The sequence below is a fragment of the Benincasa hispida genome, chromosome 12 (assembly GCF_027475165.1).
Source record: "Benincasa hispida cultivar pf3 chromosome 12, pf3_genome.v1.1, whole genome shotgun sequence".
Lineage (NCBI taxonomy): Eukaryota > Viridiplantae > Streptophyta > Magnoliopsida > Cucurbitales > Cucurbitaceae > Benincasa > Benincasa hispida.
In genome coordinates, this window is record NC_143489.1 from 82052234 (window position 1) to 82066921 (window position 14688).

At 33.6% G+C, this 14688-nt stretch overlaps 3 protein-coding genes across 9 annotated transcripts in view; 2 read left to right on the forward strand and 1 right to left on the reverse strand.

Annotated features, from left to right (window-relative positions):
- LOC120067171 (Calmodulin-binding transcription activator protein with CG-1 and Ankyrin domain) overlaps nt 1–1590 on the forward strand; it is a 39519-nt gene extending 37929 nt beyond the window's left edge. For all 6 annotated transcript variants that reach the window (XM_039018643.2, XM_039018642.2, XM_090308213.1 and 3 more), the window contains one exon: nt 1286–1590. In XM_039018643.2, the coding sequence (XP_038874571.1) occupies nt 1286–1384 (99 nt within the window). In that variant the 3' untranslated portion in view covers nt 1385–1590. The remainder of the gene's footprint in view (nt 1–1285) is intronic.
- Nucleotides 1591–2749: 1159 nt separating this feature from the next.
- LOC120067172 (uncharacterized) lies at nt 2750–4174 on the forward strand. The gene is made up of 2 exons (XM_039018646.2): nt 2750–3158; nt 3562–4174. The coding sequence occupies exons 1-2, from the start codon at nt 3000–3002 to the stop codon at nt 3979–3981; spliced, it is 579 nt and encodes a 192-aa protein (XP_038874574.1). The 5' UTR covers nt 2750–2999; the 3' UTR covers nt 3982–4174.
- Nucleotides 4175–6549: 2375 nt separating this feature from the next.
- On the reverse strand, nt 6550–13638 carry HK3 (histidine kinase 3). 2 transcript variants are annotated; one of them, XM_039019926.2, is made up of 11 exons: nt 11990–13638; nt 11354–11635; nt 10888–11057; nt 10416–10628; nt 9933–10119; nt 9787–9838; nt 9451–9680; nt 9228–9326; nt 7702–8840; nt 7221–7573; nt 6550–7139 (listed from the first exon to the last, which is right to left on the reverse strand). In XM_039019926.2, the coding sequence occupies exons 1-10, from the start codon at nt 12386–12388 to the stop codon at nt 7309–7311; spliced, it is 3036 nt and encodes a 1011-aa protein (XP_038875854.2). In that variant the 5' UTR covers nt 12389–13638; the 3' UTR covers nt 6550–7139; nt 7221–7308. The 2 variants fall into 2 exon arrangements, with proteins under 2 accessions (XP_038875854.2, XP_038875855.2); XM_039019927.2 differs by having other exon boundaries at nt 7217–7573.
- Nucleotides 13639–14688: the final 1050 nt, after the last annotated feature.

Genomic DNA, 14688 nt, shown 5'->3' on the forward strand with positions numbered 1-14688 from the left:
ATGACTCCATTTTAGCTTGATCCTATATCACAATTCCATTCTCATTTTACTTTTTATTTATTTATTTATTTATTTTTATTTTTTATCTGGCAAAGAAACTGAATTTTGTTTAACATGTGGATCAGAGAAAACAAGTCCACTTTTCAACAATGCTGGAATCTCTTAACAGCCAGAAACCCTCCTGGTGTTATCTCCAGAATAAAAGAAACTTTGGCTTAGGAAATTAAAACAAATATTTGAACCATTTTTGTCCACTGAACCTATGTTTTATGCATCCAATCAGAAGTTTGGCTTTAGTAGTGAAAAGTATTGACCACTCATCAATCAGATTTAGGGTATGTTTGGTTCAACTTTTTCAAGTGTTCAATTTTGAAAATAAGTCATTTTAGAAAAAACTGAAGTGTTTGACAACGCCTCAAAATATCTTTTGAAACACTTTCGAAATGTTCTTATAACAGTTTTTTTAATTTTTGTCAAAAGAATTTAAATAAAAATGACTTGTCTGAATATCGTTTCTCTCTCTAGTAAATCCAAAGAGGCCCTTAGCTACCTATGTTTTGGACCATCAGTCGTACTTGGACAGAGTTTGGGATGACTTTTTGAAAAAATTATTTTAGTAAAAGCATTTTGTAAGCAGTTTTGGGAGAAGCAACTAATCAAGTGTTTTTCCTAAAAGCAAAGTGGTATCTTTTAGCATTTTTAGAATTTGTAAAACTACTTCTGATTCTTTTTAGACGCTGAGAAAATTTTGAAAAGTACTTTTAATGGGTTAGAAACTCTATACCATTTCAGAAGTTCTCACTTCCTCACCCTTAGTCTTTAGTAAATAAAGAGAGAAGACCATGCAAAATATCGAGAATGTCGTCAATCCATGATAGCTACCTTGACACCTGAATGTTATAGGGTCAGACAAATTGTCTCATGAAATTAGTCGAGGTGCACATAAATTGACCCAAATACTCACGGATATCAAAATAAAAGAATATATATATATATATATATAGATAGATAGATAGATAGATAGATATCAAGAATGTTTTAATTCATTTTCATACTTTTTTCTTCTCAAACAACACATCAAATATAAATATCATCTATACTATCATATGCTGGTTAATGATTCCTAAGTTCTTTTTCTACCCTTTCCACACAAATTTATCCTAAAACATTTTTGTGACTTCGGCGAATTAAGGTGTAGATTAAGCCTGAGATTGGCTATCTTATGGAGCTTATTTGTGGTGCAATCGTTTTCTTTGATGACATCTTATATCCTTAACTTTTACAGGCTGAACTCGATGGTGCTGGTAACAAATCTGCAGCATCGACTTCTCTTACCAATGTTTCTGGAATGGAAGATTGTAATCAATATCCTAAGTTTGCATAGGAGCTACTTGGTGATCCTAATTAACCTAACATTCACTGATTTTATCTCTCTGTGCTAATTACCCCTAGTGGTTATAATTTGTAAGCAAATGTTTACTTCATATCGTCTCTGTAAATGATTTGTATTATTGCTGTAAATGGCTTGGTTGTAACTACATAATTAGATTGATGCAATTAAATTAATCCCTAAGAGCATATTCTCTTTTTTGTTTTTTGTTTGTATTTTTTTTTTCTTTTTGGCTTTTACAGACTATTTGTGATGGGAGAGATTTCATCTCTTGAACCCATGGTAAGATCTTCACATACACTAACTTGGTTGGTCATATGGGATTTGTTTTCATTTCCTTTTTTTTCTTAATTAATGTCTTACTTTCAAGTCTAAATCTTGTTTGATTATAAAGTTTTGCATCTCTTGATAGTATGTGAAGATTTATAGGACTAATTTTATTAAAAGTAATTTTTAAAATACTCATTGATTCACATAAATTGACAATTAGTTAAAGTTGATCATTTACAATTGCATTAGGTATGATGATATTGCACCTTGATTGATAGTTCAACCACCATCCATTAAATAGCCTAAATATTAATCGAGTAATAATGACTACAATATGGCAACATGGGCATAGTTCAACTAGTATAGAATTTGTACTATCGACTTCGAGGTTAGAGATTTGATTTTTTCATCTCACACTTTAATTACAATATCTTTGTTAAAAAAAAAAAAAATCGATTTTTATGTTTTTTTTTTTTTTGGACAATACTTTGAATTTTGTTTTTGATTAATGTGCATTGTATAAGTTCTGAATATAATAGAGTTCATTTACCAACCTCGCCTTTCTTTTCTTTTTTTCTTTCTTTTGAATTAAACAAATAGAAGGGTAGTGGTTAAATCTCAAGAAAAACATGCATATATATATATATATATATATATTGACAAGAGAGACACGAGTACATTAACCATTAGACCATGTTTAAATTTGGCTATATTACTCATAACTTAAACATTAGTGTGTATACATATTAAGAATAGTTGTATTAGGTAGTGCTTTTAGAGATAATAATTAAGTTTATAGCAAATATTTTTAAAAAATTGTAAATATAACAAAATCTAATCGTGATAGTCGTTGATAGATTCTTACTAATGATATGGTTTATTATGGATATTCTTAGTCATATAGTCTATCATTGACAGATTTTAAAAATAAAATTTAAATTTTATTATATTTATTAATATTTTGAGTCTGATTATAAAATTTAAATTTTGTTATATTTGTCTATAGTTAAGTTATGAGGCAACTACCAAATTTAGGGTTGGAATTATAATTTTGAGTCCACAAAAGTGTAATCTTCCGGTGTAATTTTAGCTCTAACTGCGAAGCTATGCATGTGCTATCCAGTTCAGTGCAAACATGCAAGTGCAAGGATGTAGGAGACGGACTACTCACTGCGTGCCACGTGGATGTTACTGCTACCTGTCACCCTCACAGCCACGGTCAGCCATGGCGGCCTCAATACTCCTCTGAAAGCCTCAATCAATGGCGGAACCCGATACTGAAAGAGCGCGATTGAAAATCTATCACCTCTTCCATAGAAATTTCAAGTGAAACAAAGCGATGGAAGAAGAAGAGCAACGCCTGGAGTTGATCAGCCTCGCCATTAGGAGGCTGCTTGAAGAGGACAGAAACAAGAACAAGAAATCCTCTGATCGGAGCTCCCTCGACGATGGCGATGAAAACGAAAACCGTACTCTCCTCCGCGACTTGCTCTCTCAGGTACACCAGATTAACGGTTTAGATTTCCAAAACACTGAACTGAATCTTCAAAATCCCTATCGCTACGTCTTTTGTAATTTATTTTCCCTTTTTTCGTAGTCGTCATTCGATTGAGATTTTTGAGTTGTTGCCTTGTAATGCTTTAATTTCTTCTTCGTTTGTTTCGATTGTGTGTTTCTGGATTTTCTTTGATTATGCTCTGATTAGAAATTTTCAATTTCGTATGAAGGAGAATTGAGTTCAAATTGGGATTATTCGTCTTAATTCATTTGAATTCCACCTAGATTTACCCTTCTGAACTTGTTAATGATGATTTCATTCATTGTCATCACCCTTCCAAGTTTGTCTCTGCTTCTTTAGAGTGTATATTTGGAAACCAAATTCATTTCTTCAACATCAACAGATAGAGTCACTGAAAGAAGGAACAGAATCAGAAGAGTTCGCTTCTGTTTTAGATACTTTGAAAACAAAAGTTGAGAGTTCTGTTAAAGAGGAGATTGTTGATGATGAGTGTAGTAGAGAAGACATTGTTAAAGAGCTGAAGAAGCTGAAGAGGCAAAACCTTTTAACTCACTGTCTTCTCTCAGTGATGATTCTAGTAACTGTTGTTTGGCAGCTTTCTGAGGTCTCCATTATCTTGAATGTAAAAGATAAAATCAGCCATCCCTTTAAATCTTTGGGCAATTTGATCTCAGGAGTCCTCAAACGCCCTAAAACCATTGTTGATAATACAGAGAAGAATTCATCCAAACAAGATCATGATGAAGCTTCAGTTCTTCCCCCTCTCAAAATTCCAGAACTTCCTCATGTGCGTTTGCAATAATTTTGGGTTTGATGGGGGACAGAGAGTGAAGTTTCCATGTGGTGATGATGAAGAAACAGGGAGATATTTGCTTGAAGGAATCCCCACATCCTGTAATTATTAAATTTTGCTTGGTTTTGTGAAATTTGCTATGTGATTTTGGTGGTCAAAGACTATTTTTTTTGTGAAATAAAATACAGAATTTTGATCAGTACCCATTTTTCTCCTTTTTGGAAATGAATGCTTTTAGTTTTGAGGTCTTTTGTTCTACACATCTGAAAAAGTAGCTTTTTGAAGTTTGTGTTAAAAGGAATAACAATTTTAAATCACCCATCAGCTTAAATTTTTGTTCACCCATGAGCCTATTAGCGTTTTTGAATTAATCGATAATTTAATAAATATATATGCTTACATGTATGTGAAAATGTATATATCGAAGATGATTTATTTTTTTTTTTGTTGGAAAGTTGTGACTTGTAAGGAGAAACTTGAAAAGATGTATTGGAAACTACTATAGAATTTGTCAAACGTCTTCCATAGTATAAGTCAAATGTGATTGTGTTGTGCTCAAAGTTCTAGTCCAATACAATCTTGCTTATAAGTGGAGGTACAATAAGTAGGGACGGAATTAGTATGGGTCCAGCCTCCAGGAGACTTAAGTCCCCTCAACTTTATGCTATTTATATAGTATATATATAAAAAGACTGACATGATATCAAAATTATTAGCTAGTCTAATGGTAAATCTGTCTTCCAACCCTATCTAGGTTCAAGCTCCATACATTATATTTATTTTTACTAAATTATATAAAGTCTTTTGTCAACAAAATTTATGGATCCGTTACTGGTTATAAGACACCTGTTTTCCTTTTAAGTTAAAAGTTCATAGCTTCATTTTTATTTCTGTTATACAAACACAAACAAAGGTACATTTATCAAAACTGAGTCTTAGGTGATGTAATGCTATACTGACGCTATATTGGTAAGTTATTTTACTCGTGACAACTTTTAGGATACTTTAATTTACTAAAAGATCAACAAACAAGCCATTGGTGATTAAGATGTCTTGAATTAATAACACGTAGTAACTATTTTAGCTTTTATTAATCACGATTTGATAGTTATATTGCATTACACAAAATCAATAGGTCAAGACACCAATGGGGATAAAGGATTTGCATTAATATTTCTTGCACCAACACAAACGAAAATATACTTATAATATTGATCGATGAATAGAGTTGAAACTCATAACACCTAATGGAGTGTTACAAAATTTGTCATTCCTTTACTCACAACACTATCAATATTGTAGAATTCCCTCACTTCACACGTTGAATTTAAGGAGAAAAAAACTCTAATACTCGCATTTATATAAAGTTGGTATGAAAGCATTTATTCCAAAGGTTCAATCGCCACCTATTTTGACATGTGTGAGAAACTCTTATGCTAAAATTAAGTTAAAAATGTCAAGAGACAACAAAGTCTCGAAAGAACACACTCTTCTATCTATAAACTAAGAGATTTGTTTACTACTATTATGAGACAAAGTAATATTATATAGTTCAAGCCAAGTTAACTACCATAAAGTTGATATTTATTGTGCGGAACTAAGTTAAATTGTCTTAAATTAAATAGGATATAAGTAGAGACATCTTCATAGAGTTTTTTAATTGTTAATATCAAATATTAACCACGGTTAGAAATTATATTTTTGTTTTTTATTTCAACTTAATAGTTCAATTTTAATTCCACCCAGTATGGTATTCAAAAAAATTGATCAAACTAACTCAATTCGTACAGTTTGGGTTGGATTAGATTAAAAAAAAACGAAAATTAACCTACAATAATTTAAATCGATCCGGACTTATTATTAATTCTAAAAAGTATGTTTCTTTTTTCTTTTTTCTTTTTTTTTTTTTACTTATGGTACAAATTATATATACATTAATTCAATTATATTTAATTTCAAGGTTGGATAATTATTGTCCAATAGCTTCTAAAAATAATTTTTTAACACTTTAAAAAGGAAATTTACATAACATAAATTGAAATTATGCAGATAATCCTAATTTAATAAATAAAAATAATTAAATAAATTTGGTACATATTAACATTTTATTTATTTTTAGAACAAAAATTTTAAATAAATAATACAAACTAACTCAACTCTGGATTATTATTTAATAAGGAATAAAGTTAAAAAAATTTATAACCCGAACAATTATATTGAATCCAGAAAGTGTTTCAACCCAATCCAGTCTAATTCATGAACACCTCTGCTATCCAAAAAAAAAAAATATACATTTTTTCAAACATCTGATTTTCTATTTGTACAGATGAAGCCTAAACTAAACACTTTCTCCAACATTTGAGAAAACTTGAGCTGAAGTCGAAAGTCACTTGACACTCTTCAAGCTCACACAATAGTAGACAGTCATTTGAGAAAAAAGGAATTCCCTTTGTTAATAACAATGATTAAAGGCTTCCAAATTGTAGGTCTTTTCTTGGAAGATCCACTTGACACTCTTCAAGCTCACACAATACTTTTCCACAAAAAAAAAAAAAAAAAAAAAAAAAAAAAAAAAACTGAATGAATGGTGAAAATTTTATACAGAACACAGACCTGAAGGAATGGAAATCATTATCATTTTTTTTCCTTCAAATCTGATAGTGTGTAAAGTTTTGTCCTATTTTCATTTGGAATAGAGAAGTATACAACAAAATTAGCAAAAAGAAAAAGAGAGGACTAAACTTGTGTGAGTACAAATCAAACATGTTTTTAATATACAAAACACTTTTTCCTTCCAGTTGCCACACAAACATTCTTCTTCCTTCCTTTCTTCCATCCAAATTTATATCTACAGTGCCATTTCTGGTCCCCTCTGATGAGAAACTTGTAGGATGATCATAAAATAAGGCAAAAAGATTGCAAACCACAGTCTTCAATTACTTTCATTTGAGAAAGTCCCTATTGAATTCTACTTCCAAATGAATCTTGAATTTTTTTCCTCAGTGACCAATCTGGAAACTTCGAAAAAATATAGCGACATTTCTCGTTTGTTCTGATGACGATAACTCCACCCGACCACTCATGTCTGTCTACTATTTACACTCTTCCACAAAATCTAGGCTTGCCTGGCATAATATGAAGCAATCCAAGAAGTCGATCACCTTCGACTGCGAAAGACAATAAGACTGGATAATTTCATCATTACGGTATATCGACTAGAAAATATTCTAGGTAGAACGCTTACTTACTCGGAGGTAATTTACACCCTTTTAAGCATGCTGTACATTCCTGAACAGGCCAATGTCATCGGCAACCTTGGATTTATATGATTGCTCTCTATAAAGTTCCATTTGAGGTACTGTGGAAAAATTGCGAAACTTCTCGGTAAAGTCGCTCAACTTCAAACGGTTTCGAAACATACCCATCCATCCCACACCGAAGGCATTCCTCATGCGTAGCTTGGATTACGTCTGCAGTCATGGCTAAGATGGGTACGCGCCAATAACATGTATTCTCATATGCTTCTTTTGATAGTTCTCCAACTTGGATACCATCATTGATTCGATGTTCAATTTCCCGAATTCTTCTTGTAGCTTCAAAGCTGTGAGGCAGAACAGTAACCACTCAAAATGATCAGCTCGTTTATGTATGTTCAATGTTCATAACTCAAAAGTTTGAACCGTAGTTCTTTAGAAAGGAGGAGAAAAAGGAAGTATATTTATCACATACCCGTCCATTTCTGGCATCTGAATATCCATGAAACATGCATCAAAATGATGGGGTGGCGTAAGCAATCGGATTGCATCTCGTCCACTGTTTTCACATACCACATCAGCTCCATACCGCTGTAGAGCACCAGCAGCGACAATACGATTCACCTTATTGTCATCTATTACTAGAATTTTTCGACCAAGAAGTAAATTACGGAGTGAGAGAACAGGAAGCTCTCCGTTGCGAGGATTACCCTTGATCCCCACACTCATGACTCGGTGTAGAGAGGCAGCGAGCATGCCTGCCCTCAAGGGCTTTAAGATGACAGTGGGGGTGAATACATCAGAAATTATAGTGCTAGCTTTTGAAGAACTAATGGAGCTAGTAAGGAGAAATAGTTTGGGAGGAACCGTATAAGAATTTCTCAAGTTTTTTATAAAATGATCTGATGCGCTCATTTCCTGATCCCAAAGTTTCTGCTCAACAAAAATCATATTGATAGCTGAACCACTAATAGTCGTGGTAGACAGACATTGATTCAGGTCAGATAAGACTTCGACATTAATTCCAAGTCGTTGGATATGATATCTCGATACTTTGGCCCGAATAGGTTGATGGTCCACAACTAATGCTCTCATACCCTTAAATTCTGAGGTTGCAGTAATGGAAGTGTTCTTAATCTGTTGGGTTTTGTTATACTCACTTGAATTGGTAGAACCGTTTGTGAAAACCGCAGTGAATGTGAAGGTAGAGCCAACCTTAGGTACACTCACAAAACCAATCTCCCCCTTCATGAGGCCAACCAAACATTTGCTAATACTTAGCCCAATACCCGTTCCCCCATGAGTTCTAGAGATGGATGGTCGAACCTGCATGAAGGGAGTGAAAATGCGTGACTGGGCTTCTAGTGGAATACCAACACCCGTATCTTCCACGGATACCATGAGGTTAATAAGGTCTGGTGGAGATGGCATGAAATGACAAGTAGTGGGTCCCTCTTGACTGAACGTTCGAAATCCTGCCCAGCTAAGACATCTATTGGCGATAGGATAGCCACTCAAGGTGCTATTTGTTGACGACTCGATCTCAAGATTGATTGATTCCATAACCTCCTTGACGAGATTAACAGTGACAAATATGTGTCCTTTCTCCGTGAACTGCCAAATCCAAACACACTGACTTAGCAGATAAACAAAGACCAATAGTCAAATACACTGGATTCAAGTTTGTATTAAAATAATCATTTTCACTTGTTTTAAGATATTTCACCAATCCTTTGTGTGCCTACACCATAATTCAGAACATCAGTAGAGCGGTTTCCACTCCATTTAGTCATTTAGATAATTTGTTCTTAATTTCCCTATGTATACAAGAAAGAAACACAACTTTAAAACAACACGGGGCATCGATCAGAAAATGTGACTGCATTCAAATCCTCATCCTTGATCGTAGGAAATTCGTGAATACGTTTCCTCCCCAACCCCAATTATCCTATTGTTTTTTTTTTTTTTTTTTTGGGCAATACAGAAGACAGCATTACTTGCCTTGATTGAGTTTCCCACTAGATTAGTGATGATTTGCCTAAACCTTCCAGGATCACCAATAAGCGTCTCAGGAACACTATCTGAAATGTAAACTGCCAGCTGCAATGACAACAAAATGACACGCAAATATAAATGAGTATAACAACAAAACACATAGAGATGAGGCAACAGAAAATTAAGCATGAAGAATGGTGTGAACTGCGGAATTTGAAGCGTATATTACCTCCAGTCCTTTTTCTTGAGATTTCCCAGAAAAGAGTGATAAAATATCATCCAAAATTGCTCGCAGATCAAACGGTATAGCTTCAAGCTCGAGCTTTCCAGATTCAATTTTTGCCTGATCCAAAACCTCGTTTATTAATGATACCAAAGCTTTTCCACTGTCTTGTGCAGTTTTAACATAATCTTGTTGAGTCACATCTAAGTCTGTGTCCATAAGCAAATGCAACATTCCTGAAATATCCAAAGAAATAGGTCAGATTGTTACTGCAACATAATATAATTTGAAAATCTTCTTAGAAAGAACTAAGGCAAAAAAGAGACATCGGTAAATTCTCACCTAGAACACCGTTCATTGGGGTTCTGATCTCATGGGAAACAGTTGCAAGGAACTACAAAGGGATAAAGAACTCTTGAGGCTCGATTCGTAGATGAATGTTGAGAAGAAATAATTCTAATCTCTGACTAATCAAAGTGTCCACATACCTGGGATTTGGCAATATCAGCATCTTCTGCCCGTTTCTTGAGTACCATCATCTCATGATAATCATCCTCCACTTTGGCGATTCGGTTCAAAGTTGCATGGAATATATACACCACAAGCAATGCAATAATGAGTATGCCAATTGAAGTTGTCATTGCCAACCATGGCCAAGGTTGTTTTTGTTTGAATCTGTATCAGAAGTATAACATTCACCATTCTGCAATATATGCTTGTCTGATATCTCAACAACTAAAGTAAGCCAGATTTAGATCCCATCAAAGAGAAGAATAGTTGGGTCTTTGAATAGATGGGAAGTTTCACATACACATGCACAATTTTTTTTTACAAAGAAAAAAAAGAAAAAGAAATGATGATCACTTCAAGAAAAACAATATTCTTGGAACACATTGACAATGAGTAGAATAAACCAAGATGAAGAGAATACATCGAAACGGAACTATTTTTGTGGTAATTCATTTCGTCACCTGCATCGCATCTCATGCTTCCTGTCTGGATCCCCAAAGTTAAGGGGGCTAACATGCTGCAACCCATCTTCTGATACATCTTTACCATACATACTGATTGGATGTGACTGGTTAGTGGTATCATAAACATTCACTAGGATGGTTTGGTTGCTTGCGAGCTGTTGAAGTAACTTCTCCACCAGCGACTCGATATCAAAAACTCCGCCAAGATACCTGTTTGACGAACATAGATGCATCGATTATAGAATTGGCAGTTTAAAATACTTCTCTTTGCAATCTATGAATTTCCACCAAATGACAAACATTATCCATTAAAATGTAAGAGGGATTTTTCTATACCTATCATCCTTCAATGGTTGGTTTAACGTTTAAGTTTGGTTCAGATTTCATTAGATAGATTGCATTATTTCAGTAGACGGTACACGACCAAGAGGTAGGCATATCGACTTTGATTATCAGAAAGAAGACATACCCATCTGTAGCTTGAATCCTCTCATTTGGAGTGGCATTTGAGGGAAGATCTCTTTTGTAGACCGCAAATGTAAGTATTACCCCTAGACGATTTGTTTTGATTAACCTGAATGGAGCAGTTAAGACTCCCTTTCCTGATGCTCTAGCACGTAATACATTCTTACGGTCTTCCTGGTTATGCGAATAATTCAGTATTATTGTATGCTTGAAGTGTAGAAATGATAAAATAATTAGTATGACATCACATGTTAGAAGCTCAAAACTTTTCAGGGCATTCTGAAAAATTCACAAGTCATATCAAAACTGGGGCCATTTAACCACCAATCTCAACTAGAAGTATCAGTATCCAAGAAAACGATTGAAGTAAGAAGATTATTTGTCTACAAATTGTCCATTTTGGTCCAGCACAAGATAATTGGAATCTCACTTGACATGAAAAGGTTCCAAAAGATAAGAAAGGATCTCACCACTCCCGACAGCATATCGAGAGAAACAACATGAGAAATTGTATCCTGTGCGAAGATTACAGGAGCATATTCGTCTTGGGTGGGTGATGGCTCCAGATCTTCTGGAGCATAGTCATCTTCGTGAACCGGACTTTGTTCGATTTTGTCCATCCTTTTAATTGTCCAGCCTTGTTGCTTCTCAAAATGTTCTCTTTCAGAATGAAGCACCCTTACCGCATACGCCACACCACTGGTAAGAGGCCTCTCAAACGCAGTTCTTTCTGTGTACCTCGCAAAGGTCCTCTACATGTCTCAAAGTTAGTCTTTGTTGAATGGATAATAGAAATCATACTTCAAAAGGATACACTTGAAAATGAAAGCCAAGGTGTTTTTAATTGAAAAGAGAACATATATAATCTTAAAACTTTATTCATAGTACAGTGGTGCCTCATGATTAGCAAGTTCTGATCTAACTTCAGATTTCAATGCATATATTGTTAACATCATACATAACCAAACCCTGGATGGATAAGCAAATAAGGATTATCAATAAAACATGCTTGAATCTTTCTTCCCCTAACCTTCCTCTGTGATTTGGGGATTGGGAAAAACAGAAAGAGAGAAGGAAGTTGATGAAAATCAAAAATATATTTGTACCTGATCTATAGCAGATGGGTTTTTGCCATGATGAAAGGTGGAGATGAGGATGGACATTGCCTGAATATGATTCATGCTAACATTAAACTGGTCTTGAAGCATCCTAGCCCTCTCATCACACATACTTCCCAAGGCTTCTTTCCTCTTCTCTGTAGCTTGGGAGCTCATGTAATGGAAGATCCATAAAGAAGCAAGAGTAGAACCAAGAACCCAAGCCACCAAAACCCTTCTCCACCATATTTTTCTGACTTTCTTGGATCCAATATACTGGTAGTATTGGTGATGTATATTGCAACAATTCCCAATGATAGTCTCCCACAATTGGAGCCATATCTTCCCACCCTCACCAAGCAAACCAGCCTTAGTTTCCATAACTCCACCATTAAAGAACCAGTTCATGGAAGAAATCTAATCAACCATATAAACAACTACTACTTCTCATAAACATAAGCATCAAAAATAGATGCCCTAACTTTGAGCTAAACCCCAAATACATGAAGAAAATCTCACCCAATTCAGTAGCCGACACAAGTTAAACTAGACAAAGTGACCAACGTGAGGTGGGTCTGGGTCTGACCTCTTTCTTAAACTCAGTTAGAAGTTTTAGAAAGAGAGAGAGAAGAGAGACCCACTATCAAATCTACAGGAAAATGTCTAATTAAACCCAACACTTAGACATGGGGGAAAAAACAATCAAGGATGATGGTGATGAAGAGAAGAAGAAGTGTAAAAATGAAAGAGGAAAAAAAAAACCCAACTACAGATTGAAAATGATTTCAAAGGTATGGCAAAGAAGATGCTTTCTTATCCACCCAGCCAAACCAGATGAGTTGAAAACAAGAACGCTATAGTAAGAGCCAAAAATTTCTTTTGATTAAGGGATAAGAAATTCACATACCTACAAAAAAGAAGCCAGAAAAGAATCCTAAGATTCTCAATTTCTAATACTTAAAAAAAAAAAAAAAAAAAAAAAAAATTTGGTTTTTATCCTGTAGCTGCCCACCAAAACCCAGAACAAGGAATTGGTCCAAACAGAACCCTTAAAAGATTCCCAAACTTAGTTCATCAGAAAAAAGACCCCAAAACACAGCAAATGAATCCAATCCAATAACACCCAAGTCATCAAAAACCAGAGAAAACAAGCATTTCAATCATGTGGGTATCAATGTTTGACCCTTGAGATAACCAACCTGCAAAGATCTATAGAGCAGAAACACATTCAAAAGATTAAAAATAGCAGTAGAAGTTTGAGAAGAAGAAGAAGAGGGAAAACCAACAAAGAATGAACTCATGGAAGAAGCTGAAGAGAAGAGAAAAGAGAAGAAAAGAGGGACTTAGTATAAGCAATAGAGTGGTAAAAATGGATATGGAATTTTCCCCATTATCTCTCTTTCCCTATCCATTTATTTATTTTATTTTCATTATAACATTACATATCCACTCAAATTGATGCAACCTTTCTTAAGAAAATGGATAGAAATAGACCCAAAACAAAACAAAAAAAAAAAAACAAAAACCAAATGAAAATTACATCATATCATGATGAGCTAAAGAGTAGAGAAAAGCCATAGTCCCACTCATCAAACAAATTAGTGCTCTATCTTTCTCTTTCTATCTCTAACTTTGCTGTTTTGTTGATATCCTTATCCAATTCCCCGTCCCCTGCATTTCACAATTTCTACACGCCAACGCTCTACTTTTTGTTGACAAAACTACCCTTCTTTCCCACACATATTTTACGAAACAACCTCTCCATTGCTGTTCTTCTTTTGGGAAAAGTTTGCGTTTTTCTTGTCTTCATTCACACACAGTCAACATTTAAAGTTTCTAAATTTCAATCCCAGGAATATAGTGGTTTGAGGATTTGAAGCCTTGAACTTTCCCCAAAATACAATGTTTATGTTCCTCTCCAAGATTTCAATGTATTTGAAAGTTTGTTGTTTTCATGTTTTTGCTTTCTCCCAGTTTCTTCTTTTTTAATGGTAGTAAGATATTAACTAAAAAAACATGGCTCTAAATAAAAATGTTTTCTATTTCTATTACTTTTTAGAAATCTATTTTGAATAAAAATAAGTCTATATATCTTACTCTTTCTTTTTAGAAAAATATACATACTTGAACATATCCCTATAATCTTTTAAAAATTAGATCTTTTTTCTACAAGATACGTTGTTTATTTAAGTATTTCGACAATAAATTATTTTAGTTGTACTACGTTCAAAAGTGTTTAGATTAATTATATATATATATATAGTGATTATTACCAATATTTAGAAGATTTTATGTTAATCATTTAAAAGTGATCTTTTATAATTTATCAATTCAACATTTTTAAAGTTGTTTGTTTATTTATTTATTTATTAAGATTAAGAAAATTTTTAATTATTTAAAATAATTTAAGAAGCTATACTAAATGAACTTTAAATGATTAGTTTTGGTGCTTATTGAAAAATATTTCTTTTTATAATTTTTTCTTGAAGTTATTCCAAATACACTATTTATTTGTCCTCTAAAATTTTAATATATCGAAGTCCTCTAATTTATTTGTTTCGAAAAAATATTACATCATAAATATAGGTAGATATGATCTAATCATATTTGGTAAAGAAAAACAAAAGTCTCTCGTCAAAAAGCATTTTAATTAAAATATATATATTCATCACACATAAATAACACCAAGTGAAAGGGTAAAATTGTAA